The 23,560-nt window shown below is 48.9% G+C and overlaps 2 protein-coding genes across 4 annotated transcripts in view; one reads left to right on the forward strand and one right to left on the reverse strand.

Moving 5' to 3' along the window:
- Positions 1 to 1,724, forward strand: part of smurf2 (SMAD specific E3 ubiquitin protein ligase 2) — an 11,235-nt gene extending 9,511 nt beyond the window's left edge. The window contains exon 10 of the mRNA XM_035404268.1: positions 1 to 1,724. This exon is cut by the window's left edge and continues 928 nt beyond it. The gene's annotated coding sequence lies outside the window, so the exon portion shown is untranslated.
- Positions 1,725 to 2,032: 308 nt separating this feature from the next.
- LOC118219588 (centrosomal protein of 95 kDa-like) lies at positions 2,033 to 21,964 on the reverse strand. 3 transcript variants are annotated; one of them, XM_035402872.1, is made up of 22 exons: positions 21,737 to 21,964; positions 20,426 to 20,554; positions 19,458 to 19,565; positions 18,437 to 18,554; positions 17,108 to 17,239; positions 16,115 to 16,236; positions 14,701 to 14,814; positions 14,017 to 14,228; positions 11,315 to 11,387; positions 10,942 to 11,009; positions 9,961 to 10,121; positions 9,715 to 9,847; positions 8,232 to 8,346; positions 7,328 to 7,506; positions 5,107 to 5,199; positions 4,851 to 5,007; positions 4,570 to 4,733; positions 4,107 to 4,181; positions 3,837 to 3,989; positions 3,280 to 3,426; positions 2,901 to 2,972; positions 2,033 to 2,705 (listed from the first exon to the last, which is right to left on the reverse strand). In XM_035402872.1, the coding sequence occupies exons 1-22, from the start codon at positions 21,756 to 21,758 to the stop codon at positions 2,529 to 2,531; spliced, it is 2,724 nt and encodes a 907-aa protein (XP_035258763.1). In that variant the 5' UTR covers positions 21,759 to 21,964; the 3' UTR covers positions 2,033 to 2,528. The 3 variants fall into 3 exon arrangements, with proteins under 3 accessions (XP_035258763.1, XP_035258764.1, XP_035258762.1); XM_035402873.1 differs by having other exon boundaries at positions 14,017 to 14,225; positions 17,108 to 17,234; positions 18,432 to 18,554; positions 21,737 to 21,962; XM_035402871.1 differs by having other exon boundaries at positions 17,108 to 17,234; positions 18,432 to 18,554; positions 21,737 to 21,962.
- Positions 21,965 to 23,560: the final 1,596 nt, after the last annotated feature.

Raw genomic sequence — 23,560 nt, forward strand, 5'->3', positions numbered from 1 at the left:
CTGCTCGACCGCTGGGTTAATTTAATGATGTCATCCTGTATATTTGCATATTGGTGTGGTATTCATTTGCATTTTTGCAGACTTCTGACCCCCCCACCCCACCACCCCCAACCCCCCCTCCTTTCCGAGCCTCAAAAAGAGGACGGGACGGCAGAGCGAACGGGCTCAGAGGACGCACTGCGTGAACCACTCCGTCTGACCTGAAGACGCATCCGGCCGGCTGGGCAGGGGAACGTGCGCTCTGTCCTCAGGCCGCCTTCTGCCCACAGGAAAATGCTATTCAGGGAAGATTTCTGTGTTTTGAAAACTGACATCCACTTAAGAAGGCGGGAGTTTTACCTTGCAGCTCTCCAGCACTTTACAAACTTGTTGGGGGGCGGGGGCGGGGGCGGGGGAGGTGCTTGCGTCATATTAGTTTCTAAATAATGCCGTAACACATTATATACGCAAAACATACTGCATTGGAAATATATATACCTGTAATTTTCGAGTATATATATATATTATATATATATATTTAAAGATATATATATTTTGTATATGGCTTGTCTTTTCTGTCCTTTCAACATACCAGTATATATCACAGACCTCTCACAGTCACATTCTCAGGTGATGTATCTCCTTTGCGTTTTTTAAATTTTTTTTGTAAAGCAGACATGCGACTAGACAAAACATACTTCCCTCTCAAGGAAGCGTGTCTGGGGAAAAATAGTGAGGAACTGCCATTCCCAAGTCTAACCTGTGACCCTCTCCCATAAGAGGCACAGCAGAGGGGACACCCGTGGCCCTCTGGTTTGGGGGACTGAGGTCAAGATTTAATGGCATAACCCCTTGCATCCACAACCCCCACCCCATCCCATCCCATCCTACACACAGCTCTGCAAGTATGGACTTTCTAAACAATATTTATTTTTAGCCTTTTTTTTCTTGCCACCCATGTGTTGATTCATAAGTTCTTTTTGAATGTTTAATGCTGCCTGTCTATAGCAATCTATTATGACCATGGACTGTTCTTAAAGTTTGCATACACACAAAATTTGAATTCATTGTTTTGTCTTTGTCAGTGTGTATGCAAAATTTAAAATATTTAGCCTCTGGATAAAGAAAATGAAGTATCCTGAGATGGTGCTTTGTACAGTATAGGATATTGTTCATATGCGGATCACAGAACCTTTAATTTATCTTAACTTAAAAAAAAAAAGGAGAAAAAAAAAAGTTTGCACACCTACAGACTTAAGTTTCGCAAAACTGACAACTTCCATCTATTTACCAAATAGTTTATGGACTGATTGACTCCTATATAGCAACCCCCTCACCCCCCCCTCCATGTCCAGTGCACAGTCCTCTGCTCAGCCTCCTTAACCCACACTACATCACTGCACATCACTCACGCTCCGTTCTCGTCAACACGCCTTTGAGAGCGAGGAGAGCCGCCCCTGCGTCGCGTCAGTTTGGAAAAACACGGCCTGTTGCTTCGTGTAGCATGCTTCGCTAGCAGAACTGTATCTTACCGCTGACTGGTGCAATTTGTTGTACTTAATACACTATCATTTGTTTTGTATGTTGTGTGTATGTGTGTGTGTGTGTGCAATTGGTTCTGATTAAATTTTCTGTTGTCCTGAATTTACACCCCCCCCCCCCACTTCCATTTGCTTGTATTTATTACAGCGTGTTTAGCATTCACACCAGCTGTTCTGTGAACTTAAACACAAATGTATGATAAACATTTGGAAAAAGATCTTGTACCCATGCAGAAGATGAGCAATAAACTCTATGCTGTTTGCACCTCACAGCATAATGTTTAATATAACCTTGTGTTCAGGTCTTATTTCCACAGATGCACAGAAGGGGGAGGGAATCCTTTTGGGAGAAGTCGTTGGACGGATTTCATAAAGTTGTGAAACGGTTTTGAGATCGGATTCATGCCATGGTGTGACAGCACAGTACATTGCAGCATCATGCTCTTAAACTGCGGTTTTTTTTCTGTACGATATAAATTACAGGCGTAAATCAACACTTTTGCTTTAAGTGGTAATGCAGGATCCTTTACAGATTTTAGTTTATTAGCGCCCCCTAGTGATCAAAATGCACAACACAGTTGGACAGTTTAACCAAAACCCTGAATGGAGATTTAATAAATAATTTAAGACCTGGTTTTGCTTTCAGCAATCATTTAACAGTGTTTAAGACGTTAGGAAGATAAAAATCCAGCATGTAGTTAAAATGTCAGATTTTTTAAAAAAACCAAACAAATCTTCCATTTAAACTTCCTCATTATTAGTGTCACATCCTCTTTCTTGATGGTCCAGGTAAACCGAGAGAGAAGTTTCGTGGTCCCCCGTCTCCGTCTTCTTATAAAAACAAAAATTGCATTACCAAATTGCACAAACGGGAAGTCAAGTGAAATGACAAAGTGTTTTGGAGAAAGAAGGAGAAAAAAAAAAAAAAAAGGCTGTTAGAAAGCAGTCCCTCGTGCGGACTCTAGCAGCGGAAGGTTCCGGAAGGCGGCGGGTTTTCGGGCCCGAGGTTCAGGGCACGTGGCCGGCGCTGTACTGGAAGGAGGCCATTTTGACCTTCCCCCGCAGCCTCTCAGCCTCCAGGTCCCAGAAGTAGTCGTCGTCGTCGTTCTGGATGATGATCTTCTGGAGCTCGCCGATCTCCCTCTCCATCTTGCTGCGGAGCTCCCTCTTCATCTTCTGAAGCGCCTGTGGGGGCGAAGACGAGCAGAGGCCACAAATTCACTGACGGTTATTATTGGATCACACCGCCGCTTCTCGGGGCCTAGTGCGGCTCTGCCAGCCGTTATTAAAGGGCAGATATGATGTGTCCTTTATTAAGAGCCGCCGAGGTCACTGCCTGTTCACAGTCACACCACGTCCCTGCGCAAAAACCACACTTGCCTTCTCTTGGGCCTTCTTCCGCATTTGGATTTCCCTTCTTTCTTGCGCGAGGGTTTCGGCCAGCAATGAAAACTGAAAGCGACGACAAGAACGACAACGGAGGGCAGATGTGATTCTGACCTTCCCAGACACGGTTCAAATGCATCCGAACGTCACACACGTCTCATCTTATACAATTCAGTGTTCCAAAACAAACACTCAAGTGCCCACAAAATACAAAATGCCCATCTCGCAATGCCACACACACATGCACAAAAATGTGAACTAAGTAGCAGAGCTGTACTTTAAATGCGAGCTGTTAAAGCGACCCTGTATGATCTAAGCCTAGACTCTCAGAAGTCCACCGGAAGAGCGTGTGGACCGGGCAGTGGTCGGTTACCTGGTCCTTGTAGTAGTTCTCCATGGACTCCAGCTCGTCCCGGTGCTTGCGCTGGTGCTCCTGCCGCACCTCCTTGGCGTAGGCCCGTTCCTCTCTCAGCCGAGACTTCTGCAGCTCCAGGCCCTCCTCGAAGATCTGCTTGAACATCTGCACAGACACACGAGCCCCCAGGCCATTACACTCCACTCCACTCCACTCACAGCGTTCAAGGGCCCTCCGAGCCAGAAACCACGCTCGGCTAGCAAAGTGCACCGCGCAGAGTCCGTTTCACAGCCACATCCGCTCCCCAGTGCTGAAGCTAGTTTGTGTTCTATAGTACGGACACCGCTGCCGGGCTCAGTCTAGCACGATGGGTTAGGGAGCTTGGGGCGGCTCCCCAAGTTTGTAGGCCTGAGCAAAAGGACACTTAACCTCTTAACTCTTTCAAGTAAATATGCAGCTGCGTTTGTATGTACAGATAACGTGAGTTGGCGTGTGAGCTGCTCTGAAGAGGTGAATCTGCTGAGCGGGCTGCACATTCGGCGAGCGGCCCACAGGGGGCGCCGCGGAGCCCTCACCCTCTCCTCGCGAGTGCGGGCTCTCATCATGCGAGCGCGCATCTGCACGTGGTAGTCGCTGTGGTACTTCTTGGCCCGGGCGATCTGCCTCCTCTGCTCCTTCAGCTTGTTCTGGGCCGACTTCTGCTGCTGGATCCGGTCTTTGAAGTCCCTCTGGGGAGGAGGAGGAGGAAGAGGAGACGGGCTTCAAGAGGTGACCGACCGTCTGGACAACGCGAAGCAGTGCATGATGGGAAACCGAACAGGCCGCGGAGCAGGCCCGAAACTCACCAGCCGGTGGTTGTGCTCCTGCTCTTTGCGGATGATCTCCACCAGGAGGTCATGCCTCCTCTGGGCCTCCTCCACCTGCAACAAAGGTACAAAGGAACTTCACTCCTGTCTCTCCACAAGGCTACAGAATCCACTCCACACACAACACTGCTGGACACCTAAAGGATGACATCACATTCACTACGCAGGGAAGAGATACATCTACATGCTACAGTACACTGTAGAGGTGTTACTGACAGAAGGCAAAAGGGTCACAAAAACTGCATACTAACAATATTTGACCAGCCTCCAAATGAAATGCCAGAGTGGTAGCACAGAATGAATGACAAGAGAACAGAAAATGAGCATGCGAGAACTGAAAAACAGCAAAGGAAAGCAAAAAGAGATGGACATATGGATCAGACTGCCAAATAAAATCTTGTGTAATGTAAACAGAAGAAAGACTTTGTCACAGCACCCCCACCTGGCTGGTTAGTTTGTTGCGGGCGTGGTGGTTGCCGACGGCCGCCAGGTGGTCCACCTGCTTGAGCTGTTTCTTCCACATGCGCGTGAGCGTGTGGGGGGAGAGCTGCAGGTGGGGGAACTCCTCCAGCAGCAGGGGGAGCAGATCGTTTTCCTTCACCTTCACTGGAACACACACACAGACACACACACACACAGAGCTTCTCAGTACAGAGGAGGAGCTCGCTATGCAAATAAGCCACCAGGCACCCGGCTCTGATTGGAGGACTGGGAGGAGCTTACTCAGTGCAGGTTTCCGTGGATGCTGCCTCCCTCTGCCTGGCGTGAGCTGCCTCGCCCTGGGGGGGCGGTGCTGGTTCAGCGCTTTGGGGCTGAAGACTTGGGACGGATCTGGTACACGGGGAACACCGTTCTGGACGGCCTCTCTGTACTCCCTCTCCTGGGACGGGCAGAAGAGACCCGGGTTAAGAGCGTCCGGCTTGTTGACTTCGCAGCTGACTGGAGGATCGCTGGGGGGGGGGGGAGCGGAGGCTCTTACCGTGCCCTGGACCCTCCCTCTCTCCCTGGCCATGTCCGCACGCTCCCGGTCCTCCAGCCTCTTCAGCTCGTCCTCATAGGCCCTGCTCACCACCTGGAGAACAGCGCACACTTCAGCCACCCGCCACTCAACCGCCTGACTCCTCCCACTGCTGTGCGTCGGCCACGGAAGCATGACAACGCTGACTCTACAGCCAATGACAGCGCCGAATCCACAGCCAATGACAGCGCTGACTCTATAGCCAATGACAGCGCTGACTCCACTGCATTTTATTACAACGCTGAACAAAATGACATTTTACCATGTTACCAACACCGTGCACACACAGCAACACATTTTGCCATGCAACATAAAATGCGTTGGTATGAGCACACGGCATGAGATAACACTGGCTTTGTGAACAGGAGAGCTAAACTAAACAGACAAAGGCAAAAATGCTGGGATGCGATGGCAGGCAACAGGTGATGCCTAAGATTTAGTCCTCATCAGACCAAACAATAAAGTAACACTGACCCCCCCCCCAGACATTGGCAGGCGCGTTTTATGATTTCTCAGTGGCAGCCATTGATTTCTCATTCACTTTCATGGCATTTAAGTGCCTGTTGCCCTTGGAGAGCCAGCAGTCCTTGATTGTTTATATCATGTGACAGGCCATGAGGAAGCCCCCACCGGCCTCCCTGAGCCCGGCTCAGCAGCCACCCTGACACACGAGCCAAAACGAGGCCTGTGTGCTGCAATCGAACATGACATCAGCCATTTTTCATTCTCTGAGTTCCTGGGTTCTGCAGGAAAGAGGAAGTGGTCATTTTCTCTGCAAGACAGAGGGAAGTCTGTCCTGTCCTGTTTTTTTCAGAGTACACCGCGGAACTGGAGCAACCACAGAGCACAGAGACCATTCAGAAACTACAGCTGAGAGCTCAAGTCCGTGTCTACCAGTTTCCAGTTTTGCTGGAAAAATCAGGGGTTTATCAGGACAATTGCATGAATTGTTTCAACATATTTTTCCTTCCCAAGCGCCACTGTGCCATCCAAACAAAGAGCTCAGCAGCTGAGCATTACATTACATTACATTCATTTGGCAGACGCTTTTATCCAAAGCGACGTACAAAAAAGTGCATTTCATGATCGTAGACAACTGCTGAACACGGGTTCAGTAAGGTACAATTACTTATTTTGTACAGCTATTTCTAGCCGAGAACAATGAACACTATTCTGGTCTAACATCTGCAAAGCCAACTAGGCAGAAGAATAAGCTACAGTATTAGGACAAATACAAATTACCAAGTGCAGGGATGGGGCAACATGTAACAAGTGACAGGAAAAAGGGTTTTTTTTTTATTTATTATACAGCGTGGTGGTGGTTAGTCTAGGTATAGTCTGAGCCAAGTGCACTCCAACAAACCACGGGCTATTTTACATGCACAGGCTATTTTACATGCAGGGGCTATTTTACATGCACGGGCTATTTTACATGCACGGGCATTTACGAGAGCTCGTACCAGTCAGAGAGGTGCATCTCTCACCATTGTCACCAACAACATCGGTTAGTCCAGGGTTAGGCAACCCTGTTCCTGGAGTACCACAGATGTTCCTGGTTTTCACTCCACCCAGACCGATAATTTATTTATCTATTATTATTATTATTATTATTTATTATGGATTAATTACATCTTATACGACCAAGTTCAGACAAAACATAAAGCCAGAAACATCGCTGGCACACCTGAACCAGGGCTGCTTACCCCTGTGCTAGTCTATGGGTGTCTGATCTGTCACTGGGACAAACCAGGGCAGGTTAAAGCTGGTTAAAGCTGGTTAAAGCTGGTTAAAGCTGGTTAAAGCTGGTTAAAGCCGGTTAAAGCAGGTTAAAGCTGGTTAGAGCCGGTTAGAGCTGGTTAGAGCTGGTTAGAGCCGGTTAAAGCTGGTTAAAGCCGGTTAGAGCTGGTTAGAGCTGGTTAGAGCCGGTTAAAGCTGGATAGAGCCGGTTAGAGCTGGTTAGAGCCGGTTAAAGCTGGATAGAGCCGGTTAGAGCTGGTTAGAGCCGGTTAAAGCTGGATAGAGCCGGTTAGAGCTGGTTAGAGCCGGTTAAAGCTGGATAGAGCCGGTTAGAGCTGGTTAGAGCTGGTTAGAGCCGGTTAAAGCTGGATAGAGCCGGTTAGAGCTGGTTAGAGCCGGTTAAAGCTGGATAGAGCCGGTTAGAGCCGGTTAAAGCTGGTCTCACCTGGCCCAGCCGCCGCTGGCTCTGCAGCTCCCGCTGCTCCTCCCTGTGCACGCGGGACATGTGCGGCTGCACGTTGCGGCTCAGGGCCTCGTCCAGCTGGGCCTGCAGCGAGCGCCGCGCCGGGGGGGGCGAGGGCGACAGGGAGCGCGTGCGAGGAGACCTGGACGTGTGTGGCGTACCTGCGCAATCAGGAGACACCACCTGGTCACGACACTGCTGACTTATACAGATACACACACACACACACACACACACAAATGCACTGCTGACTTACACAGATACACACACACACAAATGCACTTCTGACTTACACAGATACACACACACAAATGCACTGCTGACTTACACAGACACACACACACACAAATGCACTTCTGACTTACACAGATACACACACACACACACACAAATGCACTGCTGACTTACACAGATACACACACACACACACACAAATGCACTGCTGACTTACACAGACACACACACACAAATGCACTTCTGACTTACACAGATACACACACACACACACACAAATGCACTGCTGACTTACACAGATACACACACACACACACACGCACTGCTGACTTACACAGATACACACACACAAATGCACTTCTGACTTACACAGATACACACACACACACACACGCACTGCTGACTTACACAGATACACACACACAAATGCACTGGATCAATAACAGACCACACGCTCTACTGCACAGCCATGTGGAATTAAAGCCTCTGTCCTTATATTTGAGCAAGCTCTCTGCCGTCACACAGAAAACTTACTTTAAAACTTCTACTACTACAATAACCCCATATTCATAACGCATGAAATGGCCCCTCCTTCTGAAGCTGGCGTTCAGGACAGAGCGGCAAAGCTGAGTGAAAGTAGGCGTGGCCCTACCCGTCTGTCTCCTGGTCCTGCGGCACTCCATGACACTGTCGCTGTGGTGAGAATGCTTGTCCTCCTCCTTGGTGTCCGCAGTCTCCCCGCCTTCCCCCAGGGCCCGTTTCAGCATCTGCGTAGACATGCGCAGACACTGATGACACGCCTGCAGTCTGCGCAGACACTGATGACACGCCTGCATTCTGCGCAGACACTGATGACACGCCCGCAGTCTGCGCAGACACCTATGACACGCCCGCAGTCTGCGCAGACACTGACACAACCGCAGTCTGCGTAGACACTGACACGCCCACAGTCTGCGCAGACACTGATGACACGCCTGCAGTCTGCGCAGACACTGACACAACCGCAGTCTGCGTAGACACTGACACGCCCACAGTCTGCGCAGACACTGATGACACGCCTGCAGTCTGCGCAGACACTGACATGCCCACAGTCTGCGCAGACACTGACACGCCCACAGTCTGCGCAGACACTGATGACACGCCTGCAGTCTGCGCAGACACTGACATGCCCACAGTCTGCGCAGACACTGACACGCCCACAGTCTGCGCAGACACTGACACGCCCACAGTCTGCGCAGACACTGATGACACGCCTGCGTTTTCAGCCCTACAGCCTGAGGTCTGTACACTCCATACAGACTGGTACAGAGAGAGCAGCAGCTGCAGGTCAGAGCACTGACAGTTTGCTTCCCCTGCTGTATTTCTTATTTATGGGCAGTTCTTTATGAGAGAAATCATACTAACTCAGGCCAACGTTCATAAATTCTGCAAGAAATTCCTGTGCAAGTGTCACAGGCTCAAAGCGCAGGCCTGGAGCACAGGCAGGGCTGAGGAATGTGCGCAGTCTGACCAGCACACCGTGTGAGGACCAGGGTCTGCCCCAAACCCAACAGGGGCGCAGTCTGACCAGCACAGCGTGTGAGGACCATGGTCCATCCCAAATCCCACAGGGGCGCAGTCTGACCAGCACACCGTGTGAGGACCAGGGTCTGCCCCAAACCCCACAGGGGCGCAGTCTGACCAGCACAGCGTGTGAGGACCAGGGTCCGCCCCAAACCCCACAGGGGCGCAGTCTGACCAGCACACTGTGTGAGGACCAGTATCCGCCCCAAACCCCACAGGGGCGCAGTCTGACCAGCACACTGTGTGAGGACCAGGGTCTGCCCCAAACCCCACGGGGGCGCAGTCTGACCAGCACACCGTGTGAGGACCAGGGTCCGTCCCAAACCCCACAGGGGTGCAGTCTGACCAGCACAGCATGTGAGGACCAGGGTCGGCCCCAAACCCCACAGGGGCGCAGTCTGACCAGCACACTGTGTGAGGACCAGTATCCGCCCCAAACCCCACAGGGGCGCAGTCTGACCAGCACACCGTGTGAGGACCAGTATTCGCCCCAAACCCCACAGGGACGCAGTCTGACCAGCACAGCGTGTGAGGACCAGGGTCCGCCCCAAACCCAAACGGGGGGCACTTACGGCGTCCAGCTCCTCCAGGCGGCGGGTCAGCTTCTCGGACATTTGGTGCAGCTCCTGCTCGGTCTGCCGGTTCCTCTGCCTGTGCCAGGACAGGGGCTCGCTGGCCCGCCCCTCCTCCAGCGCCCCGCCCCCCCTGAGGGGAAGGAAAAGAGCCGGCATCAGTACTGGCAGTGAGTGTGCCCTGCTGGTTAGGATTCGCGCTGGGTGTGCGGAACAGGCGTTGTGGCAGAGGGGTGGAGCCCTCACCTGGGTCCGCCCCGGTCTCTGTGCCCTCTGTGGTCCTGTTTCTGGGCCTGGGGGCTCGCCGTGCCGTCCTGGCTCTCCTCTCCGCTGCGGTTTCTCAGGGTGAGGAAGAGGACGTCCGGCTCCGTGCGAAACAGCACCCTCCTGGGCCCGCCACCGGAGGGCTGTGGGGGGGGGCACAGAACTGAGTGTGGAACAGTGGGTTATCAGCAGAAGGCTAGTAGTTCTAAACACAGGAGGGGCTACTGTCATAGGACCACTGTACAAGCCATATAACTAGGACTGCCCATGGAAACATCCTATAGACCGCATGTATAGAACCTGCATCCCCAGTGACGTAACAGTGTGTAGATATGCACCCTCCTCCTGCATTAACATCCATCCATCCATTATCTATACCCGCTTATCCTGAGCAGGGTCCATCCATTATCTATACCCACTTATCCTGAGCAGGGTCCATCCATTATCTATACCCACTTATCCTGAGCAGGGTCCATCCATTATCTATACCCGCTTATCCTGAGCAGGGTCCGTCCATTATCTATACCCACTTATCCTGAGCAGGGTCCATCCATTATCTACACCCGCTTATTCCTGAGCAGGGTCCATCCATTATCTATACCCACTTATCCTGAGCAGGGTCCATCCATTATCTATACCCGCTTATCCTGAGCAGGGTTCGTGGGGGGTGCTGGAGCCTATCCCAGCGTGCATTGGGCGAGAGGCAGGAATACACCCTGGACAGGCCGCCAGTGTATTGCAGGGCATCCTGTGTTACCAGTGAGTGTTATATACTGCCCGCTGCACAGATGAGAAGCACCACACGTCACTGAGGCTGGAAGACCACGTGGGCTCTGCGTGGTTTTTGGATCTTTCCATAAACCTAATATTTCAGCCCGACTCAAAGCTCAAGGTCCCCGAGGTGATGAATGGACAGGGCAGGTCATGTGACACACATCCAACTCTATGCACTTTAAACCTTACCTCCATCTGTTTCCTGTCCACCTCAGAACTGACCGCCCTCTGATTGGTCACGGACCTTTCACCCTCATCTGCAAGCCAACCACACCCAGCTCAATAAGGAAACTGGCCAAGTCAGCCGAGAGACTGCATCAGAAACTGCAGCAGACAGTTCCCTTCACACAGTGATATGAAAGTTGCCAAAGGGACATTTGACTATTTGACTGTATTGTACACAGCGCATAATGAAAGCACACAAGGCATTTCACCAGCCACTTGTTAAGCCTGATACAGTGTAAACATTTTTAAGGTGACATGGTATTAAAATAAGCTCCTGTGTCCGCAGCACTTCGAGGCTTGGCTGCGGACTCCGGGTGAGTCGGTGCCAGACGCTCACCCAGGAAGCGACAGGGAGACTGCAGGCCATTGGCTGGGGCGGCGTCAGACGGCGGCCTGGGGGACTGGCCGTTCTGTGGGCAGAGGAGAGGAGAGGAGAGGAGAGGGCCCATTAGCAGATTATCAGAGTGACACAAACAAAGGGCGCCCAGGGCGGGGGGGGGGTGTTAACGCTCAATCTCCCTGTGAAAGGCGAGCGCATCGCAGCGCGCGGCTCGCAGGACGGCCGCGGCATTGTGATGCGGAGAGACGGCGCGCTAGGTGCCAACGCCGCCCCGCGACAATAAAGAGATCGGCCCTGGAAACGCCACACCCCAAAACCCGAGAGCTTCGCACAGGAATGCCGCTTCACTCCGACCCATTTCAGCTTATGTAACCGCCTGTGAGCTCATTCGTACGCCAACTGCAGGAATCACCGGTGTGGCTTTTTTTCCCCCCACCGATTGCGATTCCAGAGAATGAAGTAAAAGGAAACGATCTCTGTAAAATAGCTTCCGTGGTAAACAGGCCTGAATCAGAAAGGTTTGAGAATGCAGTGCGAGTGTAGCTTCTGCTATCTTCTCCGCACTTTCAGTCAAACTGAAAGAAAAAGGAAAATGCTGTTGACTTAATGAGATCAGCAAGATTGTAGTTCCCCAGCTCACAGTGTTAGATTGGGGAAGGGGGGGGGGGGGGGGCGCTGAGGAGCAGGGCTTCTGCTTGTTTAAAATATGACTATACCTATGACTGATGATTAGGTGGTAGGAACTGCAGCATAATAGCATCCTTTTTCCCTTTGAATCACTCCTAGACAGTTATCGTAGTTTACCTAATGTGGGCATTTAGAAGCAAACATTGTGCTCAGTGAGCTGACATATCACAGCCATACAAGTTGTGGAAAAAATGACTAAACCCAATAAACCAGAGAGGGGCACATGTCTCATGCAGCACACTCGACGCGTAAAATTCGGCCGTGCTTTTTTGTCTGTTTGCTCTTGCTCTTCTCGGACTTCCTCACAACCGCCCACCGATCGCCCCCCCCCCGCTCACTGTGACCGCGCCCACAAGCCCGTGAGACGCGCGCGCATCCACCTGCATACCCCGCTGGGGCGCGCCGGAGGAATGCAGACGTCAGCGCAAGAGGAAGGACTCGACGCTTCGCACAAAAAGAGCTCCGTGTGTGTCCCTCCCTCCTCCTCCCTCCTCTACCCCTCACCCCCCCCGCAGGCTAAGGTTTGTCAGGGTGCCGCCACCTTCCTTTGGGATGTGTCTGAACCCGTCAGGGACCGTCGGCGGGTCACAGGAGCGCGTGCGTACGCCGCCGCAGGGGAGTCCCAGACGGAAACAGGAACCGCGACCGCGACACCCCAGACCGCACGCTCCGCCGGTGCCGGGTCTTACCCAACGAAGCACAGCGGTCATCTGCGTGCGGCACTTACCATATCTTCCATTACAGAACTATTAAAAAGCTCAACACAACAGAGAGTTTAGAAACCCCTGAACCTTCATTGTGAACCTTTTATTGTCAGCAATATATAAATATTTATATATTTAAATAAGCTTAGTCTCACCGCAGTCTCAACATCTTGTGAGTGAGTCACACTGCCCTAAAGTGATACTTATGGGAGTGCTCCTGTACATACAGAACTCACAGCTCTGATGACTGCACCTGTACAGAACTCACAGCTCTGATGACTGCACCTGTACAAAACTCACAGCTCTGATGACTGCACCTGTACAGAACTCAACGCTCTGATAACTAACTGCACCTGTACCTACAGAACTCACCACTCTGATAACTGCACCTGTACAGAACTCACCGCTCTGATAACTAACTGCACCTGTACCTACAGAACTCACCACTCTGATAACTAACTGCACCTGTACATACAGAACTCACCGCTCTGATAACTGCACCTGTACAGAACTCACCGCTCTGATAACTGCACCTGTACCTACAGAACTCACCGCTCTGATAACTAACTGCACCTGAACCTACAGAACTCACCGCTCTGATAACTAACTGCACCTGAACCTACAGAACTCACAGCTCTGACGACTGCACCTGTACAGAACTCACAGCTCTGATAACTGCACCTGTACAGAACTCACCACTCTGATAACTGCACCTGTACAGAACTCACAGCTCTGATGACTGCACCTGTACAGAACTCACCGCTCTGATAACTGCACCTGTACAGAACTCACCGCTCTGATAACTGCACCTGTACCTACAGAACTCACAGCTCTGATAACTGCACCTGTACCTACAGAACTCACAGCTCTGATAACTGCACCTGTACAGAACTCACCGCTCTGATGACTGCACCTGTACAGAACTCACCGCTCTGATAACTGCACCTGTACAGAACTCACAGCTCTGATAACTGCACCTGTACAGAACTCACCGCTCTGATAACTGCACCTGTACCTACAGAACTCACAGCTCTGATGACTGCACCTGAACCTACAGAACTCACAGCTCTGATGACTGCACCTGAACCTACAGAACTCACAGCTCTGATAACTGCACCTGAACCTACAGAACTCACAGCTCTGATAACTGCACCTGTACCTACAGAACTCACAGCTCTGATAACTGCACCTGTACCTACAGAACTCACAGCTCTGATGACTGCACCTGTACCTACAGAACTCACTGCTCTGATAACTGCACCTGTACAGAACTCACAGCTCTGATAACTGCACCTGTACAGAACTCACCACTCTGATACCCGGGGGCCTCTGCTCCTCTTCCTCCCCCCTGTGGCTGGACACGCTGGCGGGGGACTGGCTGCCGGAGGGGGGCCGGCGCTCAGGCCGCTGGGGGGTGGTCTGGTAGGGGGGCAGCAGGGGGATGGCCGAGTGGAGGGGCTCCCTCAGGAGGGTGGCGCTGGCGTTGGGGCGATCCCGGGGGACCGGGGCTGGATCCACTGCTGGAGCGACGCAGAAAACACACCCGTTTAAAAACGCGTTCAGCGCGGGTCACCCTTCATCGGCCCCGCCCGACGCGCATCTCACGCGCGGGCCTGCGCGCGCACACACACTCGCCTGCGCACACACACACTCGCCTGCGCACACACACACTCGCCTGCGCACACACACACTCGCCTGCGCGCACACACACACTCGCCTGCGCGCACACACACACTCGCCTGCACACACACACACTCGCCTGCGCGCACACACACACTCGCCTGCGCGCACACACAGTCGCCTGCACGTCTCACACACTCGCCTGCGCGCACACACACACTCGCCTGCGCACACACACACACTCGCCTGCACACACACACACTCGCCTGCGCACACACACACACTCGCCTGCGCGCACACACACTCGCCTGCACGCACACAGTCGCCTGCGCACACACACACACACACTCGCCTGCGCACACACACACTCGCCTGGCTCTCGGCTGTGCCCCGGCCTAGAACCGGACGGGCCGGTCCTATGGGCCTCACAGGATCGGCGCTCTGCGCTGACTGCACCATCGGACTGGTCGCTAGCGCTTCTGCAAACTGAGCACAGAGACACACTGTCAAACAGTGTCAATACAGCAATGCAAATACAGCCAACGTGGCTACATATAATCATACAAAACACTCCAGAAAGCTTTAAAAAACAAAAAAAAATAGACAAGGTGATATATCCGGTTATTTATTTTGTTTCTTCCATCAGATGAACAATCCATACAATTCCCTGCTTCAATTAAGTGATCAGGTGTGCCATAAGAGGCACTGCTGCCTGTTTCCCCTGCATGGCCAGAGCAGACCGTCCTCGTGTGTGTGGGGTGCAGGCGGAGCAGGGTAGAGCTGCAGGGGAAGTGTGGAGTAAACAAGCCGAAAAGACCACCGTCCCACAGAGGACACCCCCCTCCCCCCGGGGCCCGAGCCGCCATGTTGGGCTCCGTCACGTGACCAGCACACATGATCCTCCCTGCCGCTCACATTAGGGCTTTTCACACTGACCTCCACCCACCCCCTACACATTCTACACTGAAACAGCACCAAACCTTAGCCCCAGGCTAAGCTGTCCCGCTTACATCCGTTAGCACACACTTTACAGGGCTAACCCCGCAAATCACCCACTAGCTGTAGGCCAACATAGCTAGTGTGAAACAGGGTTAGGGTCAACTGTGGGATACCTGTGGAATGTGCACTGTCCAATCAGATTCCCCTGCCGCTACGCTCTCGCGGTGCTGAATGTAAACGCCGGTCGCACGTTATGTTTGTCCAGCGGCTGTCAGCACAGGGCATGAGAGTATAACTTTGAATCTTTACCTCAAAGGCCTCAAGCTTAGCCCAGGGTTTAAAAAAAAATGAATGACTGAAAGGTGGTAAGCTAGCTCTCTGGGCCTGTCTCAGCCTGGTGTTATTAACAAAGTTTCGTGGAAAAAGGTTCTACTGAAGATTGAAATAGTTTAAGTAAAAAGAGACATGCAGCCACGGTGACACAAAGACATGATTCTTCAGGGGTGCCTCAACGAGCAGCGAACAGCGAACAGCACAGCGAACAACGAACAGCAAACAGCGAGCAGCGAACACAGGACGGAGTGCAGCACAGTGGGTAAGGAACTGGGCTTGTAACCGAAAGGTCGCAGGTTCGATTCCCGGGTAAGGACACTGCCATTGTACCCTTGAGCAAAGGTACTTAACCGAAAATGCGTCAGTATATATCCAGCTGTATAAATGGATACAATGTAAAATGCTATGTAAAGAAGTTGTGTAAGTCGCTCTGGATAAGAGCGTCTGCTAAATGCCTGTAATGTAATGTAATGAACAGCACAGCGAACAGCGAGCAGCGAGCAGCGACTCCCACCTCTGTGTTTGGCGGTGAACGTCCGGGCGGAGTCTCCCAGTCGGATGAGCTCCGCGGTCGACTCCGACCCGTCGGCGCTCCAGGACGGGAGGGAATGTTTGCTGCTGGACCGGACGGTGGACCTGCGAAAATTACACACGTTTGCTCTCCACCACAACGGCGCCGTTACCGATGAAATGAGTGTAAAACCGAGCGCGCGGGATTCACGCGACTCGACAAACAGAAGTGCAATTCCTCGCGAATATTTCACAACGCAGAAGCTGCGACGGTACGGAGAGGACCGCGTGCCTCTGCGTCGTTTTCGCTCATCGGCACACAATCTGAACGAGGGCACAGGGCACAACTTCCTGTAGTTATCGGCAAGCATTATAAAGCCACAACGGCAAATGCATTTAGCTCATTTCTAATCAGTAATGAGATCTGAAATACGCAGCGATCAGACACACTGTTCGAATGTAACAAAAACGCTTCTGTGTTACACGCCTCGATACAGCCATCGAGACACAGCGTTCCAGGTCATGTGATCTTTTTCTACTATCTCCACGCAAGAGGAACGAAATGCTGTCGAGCCACTTTGTGTGCTGCGGGTTGGAACAGCTGTGGTCGTCATTGCGGTGACTCATTCCACCCTGTTTACATTGCAATAAATACGGTGAAATCATGAAGCCGGGACAGGAAGTAAATACACACGTCCACAATGCACAAATCCCGAGCGGACTGTTCTGTCCTCCACGCTGACCTTTACAACAGCACTGAGAGGTTGTGCTTTTTTGTGTTTGAATTGTCCACATGCCCTGACCTCGCAGTGCCTGTAGTGTGTGACCCCCGATAAGGATCTGGGCCCCGTCCTGATTGGCTGTCCATCCTCGCAGGCAGGTAGAGGCCTATCGGGTGACAGGGCGTGGCGGAGAGACTTTCTCCACAGCCTGATACCATAACAAGCAGCTGAACAGTGAGAGGGGAATGGCGGGGGGGGAGGGGGGGGGGACTCACTGCATGCTGGAACACTGGGATACGCGCTCCAGCAGGTCTCCCTTCTCCTGACGCTCAGGCCTGTCCGTCCCTGGGGCTGCGGCGTCGGTCCCCCCCAGGCCTGGGACCCCGTCTGGCTCTTCTGCCGCTGGAAGCAGAGGAGGTTCAGTTTAAACACCGGTACACACAGCTCTCCGTAGTTACATCATGTTTGCAAACCCTGAAGGAATCTATAAAAGTCTCAGACAGCAGAAAAAACTAAATCTGAAAATGATTTTTTTTTTTTTTTTTCAGAAAAAATAAAACAGATTTTATGGCCCTATTTCAGTAAAAAAAATTAAATGGGGCAACAGGCAAACAGCAGTTGTCTCGGTGAGAAGCCAGCCGATCTGGTACGCAAAAGACATCACAGCTCTCCGTCTTGGATGGCAGAAACACTGTCGTAACTTTGTTGAGCAACATGTTCTTGAAAATAGGCATAACACTTTCAAATCTCCACTAATCACCAAATGACTTTGGGGGGTGCTGCACTGACATGGAGAGGAGAGAAAAATGTTTAACCAAATTTCAGAGCTCTGTTAAACTCTGATCTACCAAGGTGTGCCAAAACATTTACAAAAATGTAAGCACTTGATTAATTGTGCCATGGGATGAACACCCCCTCCCCCTCCTCAACTGGCAAAGGCATTGAGTATTTACCGGGACACGATCATTTGAATGGATGCATTACATCACAGTGCAAATGCAGCCATCACAGCTTGATGGGCTTGGTGGGCTTAGTGGGCAGCAGTGTAGCACAATGGGTAAGGAAACGGGCTTGTAACCGAAAGGTCATAGGCTCGATTCCTGGGTAGGACACTGCCGTTGTACCCTTGAGCAAGGTACTTAACCTGCATTGCTTCAGTACATATCCAGCTGTATAAACAGATACACAACTTTTTTACATAGCATTTTACATTGTAAGTCGCTCTGGATATGAGAGTCTGCTAAATTCCGGTAATGTAATGTAATGTACTTTCAGATAAGGGGCAGACACGACGGCAGGCACAGTCACACCAATCCATAAAACGCTGCCTGTAATCCCGACTGCAGTCACCTTAAACCCCATTACGTCCAGTTCACGTGTGCCGATGATCTCACTCGAACAGGGTCTCGCGCCCTTCGGCAGCGCGAGCTTCGCGGTGTTAAAGTACAGCCGAGCTCAGCGAAACCGGGCAACTCGCTGCGAAGCGGTTTCCGAGAGCAGCCTTCTACCGGGTCTTCAGAGCAGCCCTGCGGTCGGGCGCACGTCAGGTTTTAGGAAACACGGCACGTTTCGTGCGATAAGCAGAGAGGGGGACTCTACCTGCCCGGCCCTCATGCCGCGGCTCCTCCTCGTAGATCTGCTCCGTGAGGTACTCCAGCAGCCCGTCAAAGATTTCCAGAAGGTTTTTTACGGATTCTTTGTCCCCTCTTGCGACATTCTCACCTGAAAAAACAGAAAACCAACACTGAGACCAAGACAGACCCAAACTGAATGAGTTTTAAACAGTGACCCCTGCAATCTGTCTTTTATAAAATAAAATCTTACGGAAATCTCAGACTTCTACGTGTTTATCTTCTACACGTGTTCCCACTGAACAAAGCCCTGTTGTTGTTTTTTGTTTGTGGCAGAAATTGCCCAGGGATTGCCCACAAACGTACACAAGTTCAGGGGGTAAAAAAAAAATAGCAGCACTCATGGAGCTCTTGAGAATCAATTTAGAAGAGACAATTCCTGGAATGTCATTTCCCGAAGGCAAAACGAAAATAACAACAACAAAAAATAACTGAATCTAAAAGCTCATTCACCATTTAATAATATTCCTGAAATACATGAAAAGCCATTAGGACCATGTGATTGCTTCACGCATGTGTAGCTTCTTTAAGTGACCTTAAATAAGGGCCTTTAAAAAATCTCTGTCATCATAAGAGGTCACCTTAGTCTGTCAACCAAACTGCCATTCTTTCAATCACCATGACAGTCATAGTAAATAGGAATTTCTGAAGATGACATGAGCAATCTACATGCCATAAAATGCTTGCATAAAAAGGATTATGCAATTGTACATGCAAACATGCTCTGTAAGATAAATAGACTTTAAAATGAGTTTAGACAAAAGCGAAGACACGCTTCTCGCCAACTGCCTTTCAATTACTTATTGAGATTTTGTTTAACAAGATTCAGGTGCATGAAACATAATGGTGGCAGACAACCAAACGCTTTCAATTAGATATTAATTTGCAGGAATAATCTATAAGATGTAGCTCACCTCATAACATTTGATATGTACACAAGTCATGTAAATTAAGCTATCATTAATATGCAATATAAAAGTAACGGTCCCCTCACCTGTGATGTGAGACAAGCTGATCTGCAGGTAATCTAGAGCTAGAGAGTCAATAACTGACTGCACATTGTGAATGTCATCCTCCTGACTCCTAGGAGCAGCAATGTAATCTGCAGATAGAAAAACAGCTCATCACCACCTGCTATACCCTTCACAGTCCTTATAATCACCCTCTAAAGGCATTTTAAGGGACAAACAGCTTTGTTCATACAGATAAGGCACAGGCATGAGAATATCTGAAGAGGGCTTAAAGGTTCAGTTTCCTGATCCACTATGCAATCGGTGCAATTCGCAAGCATGCAGTAGTTTGTTTTTGACCAGCAGTACAGAACCTTGCAATGGAAGCCTTAAGGTTCTGATGCAAAGATAAGCAAAGTGAACCTTACGATGGAAGCTACCAGGTTCTGGTCCAAGCCTTACATCTACCATTACAAGGTTCTGCATCCTCATATTGCTGATCAAAAACAAACTACTAAATATTTGCATCCTTGATGGTGTCGAAAACAGCCACCCATAAATAATATTCGACAAAACCAAATGGTATAAAAATAACCATAACAGTAATTGACAAACAGCTTTAAACGAAGATGACACACTTGTGGACTCTATAGGACAAAGGAGATGGGTAACATGGTTGTTAAATGTGAAGTACAGTAGAACTGATGCACACATGACAAACTCTTCATTGAACTGCTTCAATACATATCAAGCTATGAAACGGTAAAATATAAAGTGCACTCAGTTACTTGCTCTGGATTAATGGTATCAGGTAAACAAATACATTATAATAGCAAAACAGTAAGGGTGTAGAAAGTTGATGAAAGACGGTAGTTATTAAATCATTTATGTTTATTAAAGTTAAGAGAAAAATACAATCTATCAGAAATATTGCCAGTGGCAAGGGTAAACCGTTATAATGTCAAGAGATTTTGCCTTTAGATAACACTTAGGTTTTTAACCGTTAGTTTACCTGGGACCTTTTCCCCCAAGATTGCTTCATACAAAGCAACAAAAACACTGGCGTCACAGTCTGTCACCTTCCGCAGCCTCAGGTTAATATGACACTTGCTGAGAAGATCATTGGCCACGTCCACCCAATCTGTTCGAAGAAATACGTTAATCAAGCTTTGGCATTCAGCCAAGTTCGGTAACTTTAGCGTTAAGAAGCTGATCAAATTCAAGTTAATGTTAGCTAAATTACTGTACGCAGCAGCACGTCAGTAATAAAACTTCAACATTAACTTATTATTAAAATATTTATCGCCAACCATTGTGGTAATTAAGGGAGAGGTTCACAACAGATGGCCGTAGTGTGTAGCTGACTGTTTTGGCGAATTAATAATGGATAGGTCCAGCACCATCTTATTTAAACACATGAATGCATCTTAACTGGTAAATTGAAGTCGTTGCTACTTGGAGTAACGTTAGCTAAATATTGGCGCCTCATCGAAAGACTGGCGGCAATGCCAACGTCATGAATTTGCCGTTAGCTAACTATCCCAGTCAGCTAATCCTACTACTCTTGGTTGCCTGCAAGCGACATTCCGAAGTTTATACATTCGGATGACAATAGATAACATTCGCCAAACATCTGCATTGCCACTAGTCATGTTAGGATGATAACGTAAAGCTGGTTGGGTTAGCGTTTAATGTTACACTAACAATTAAAACTTCCAATGTGTCTAGCTAACTGTTCACCAAGTAAGCAAGCGTAGCCAGCCACAGGGCACAACCTATCAATAACCTTAATAGTACACCTGGCCAGCAATTGTAACGTCATATATAGTCTAGCTATCAGTAACGTAGAGCCAACGTAAGATCCACAGCTCGCAAGATGCTAGCCAGCTAGCCAACTTCCTACAGTTAGCCCTTGTGTTCACACACCTACAATTCCGAGATCCGCTTGGTAACTCCCGTCACCAGTCAGCTGGTTGCCAAGACAGCATTGGCTACCTAACGTTAGTTGCTATCTAGTTACAATTTATCAACCAGATGTGTAACTGCCAAGTCGGCTGGCAACGTTACCTAGCTGTCAGAATAAACGTTGCAGTGTGATAATGTTAGCTAGCTAAGTTAGCAGTGTTAGCTTGCAACAACGTCCTTGTGTTTTGGGTAGGCAGTACTAGCTTGCAACAAACTTGCCTCGATTAACTAATTCTAGGGAGATCACAATAATCCGTTGAAAGTAAGTTAATGGTCGAGCTGGCAAGCAAAATACAATTTAACGTATCGACAACTTATATTCAACGGGCTTGTTTAGTTTCACAAATCAATCACTAACCTCTCTCTTCTTGGGTTCCCATGAATCCCTTTAGCTAGCGCTAGCTGCCCCGATGAAAAGCGTTAGCTTTCAAGCTCGGTCGCTACGTTTGTGTTAAAAATCGTTTCTTTGACCTGACTGTAACGTTAACGCTAGTCTAGCCAAGACATTAGGGAACAGACTACGAGTACATTGGTAGGCGTCACCTTCCAAGAGCCTGGACATTTAAAACAGGAGAAAATTATGATTGGCTACGGAGACCAGAAATGTGTTTCCGGAAATAGCGTAAGACATCTTTTTCTTTTTTTATAATTACAAGAAAAATCCTTCGCCATTTGAATACTTTCATCAGTGAACACGAATCAATACATGAATAGAGACTAGTTACGTTCAAATATGATTTGTAAAAAACAAATATATTTCCATTTGGTTAAATTATTCACAGGCGGTTGCATTGACGTCATTTACCGGTAAAGGAAGTGCCTCAGCACACCATTGATGTTCTTTCATGCTGAGTCGCCCTAGTACTTTAAGAAAGTAGATCCAATACCGTGGTGTTGGCAATTCTCCAGCTACTTTGGAACACTGTATCTATGTGCAAACCTAGGCTGATGTATCTTCTTTGACTGGATGTGTTTACGCTAAGGTCGACGAAATCTTACTTTTAAACAATAAATATTTCGTTCAAATGCATTTCTTATTGGTCACTCAACAAAGGAAATTGCCACAACGGCTCGGTTTGCTGAGAAAAAAATGTTTTAGTTTTCTGTGAAAAAACATAATGTGTTTATACTTTGACAACAAACGACAAATCAGCCTGATGCGTTCTAATGTTTTTTTCCTATACGGATCATACCTAATGAAATGACGGAGGTCCAACTCTGCGGTTACATAACGTTTCGTTTCTTTTCATTTCATTTTCTTCAGCAAGGACGTGAAAAAAACCGAAGTTATGAAAAAGTGGAAAGCACTCTGTGTTTTAGTGTTTAAAATTTTTTTCAAAGTAATACACTCTAACGAATGGGAGGTTTTCTAACTGTATAAATGGGTGGTGTTATTTGAGATGTATGGGATAACAAAGATGTATCTTTGTATGTATGATTGATGGACAGATTTGATTAAAAAAAACCTTGATTTGAATTACATAACGTGTTGCCAAGATGCTTTCTGACAGAGTCTGTTTATAACCATTAAAGGACTCCCCCCTCCCTGTGGCCTTAAACTCCCCTGATTTTCTGTGACTGGGGCCAACTATAAACGCATTTCCATCTATGCTTTATACTGTCGGTTAGATCTTTTAGAAAATATTAATTGAAGATTAGCTATTAAATGCAATATATTTAATTAAATAAAATTTTAACAGTCTTTAATCAATTCTAAAATAATATAGTACTAAATTACTCCAAGGTATTAAAAGTAATATAAGAATATAGGTGAAAATGTACAATATTAAGGGGGGGGAGGGGGCTGTGCATTAACCTTATTTCAGGTGAGGTCTGGAAATAAGTAGTTTCATGTATTTTAGTTGTTTAAAAAGAAAACGACCCTGCCAACTGCATAGTGTCTGATCTTTTCACAATGCTCAGGTTTAAACAATTATGAGTATCACTCTGGAGTAACAGTGTTTCAAGCATTCGCTTGAAATAATGGACTACAAACAAAGTTACATCTACCTATGTAGCTGTGTGACGTAACTTAGCCATGTAACTATCTAGACAGAGTTGCTTCAGACAGAAGCCATTTTTAAGTCAATAGACATCATAGTTGAAACGAAACCACAACTAGTAAAAAATAACCTTCGTAAAAAAAGTGCAGGGCAAAATGTATTCGGAAAACTATATACAA

The sequence above is a fragment of the Anguilla anguilla genome, chromosome 2, assembly GCF_013347855.1.
Source record: "Anguilla anguilla isolate fAngAng1 chromosome 2, fAngAng1.pri, whole genome shotgun sequence".
Classification (NCBI taxonomy): Eukaryota; Metazoa; Chordata; class Actinopteri; order Anguilliformes; family Anguillidae; genus Anguilla; species Anguilla anguilla.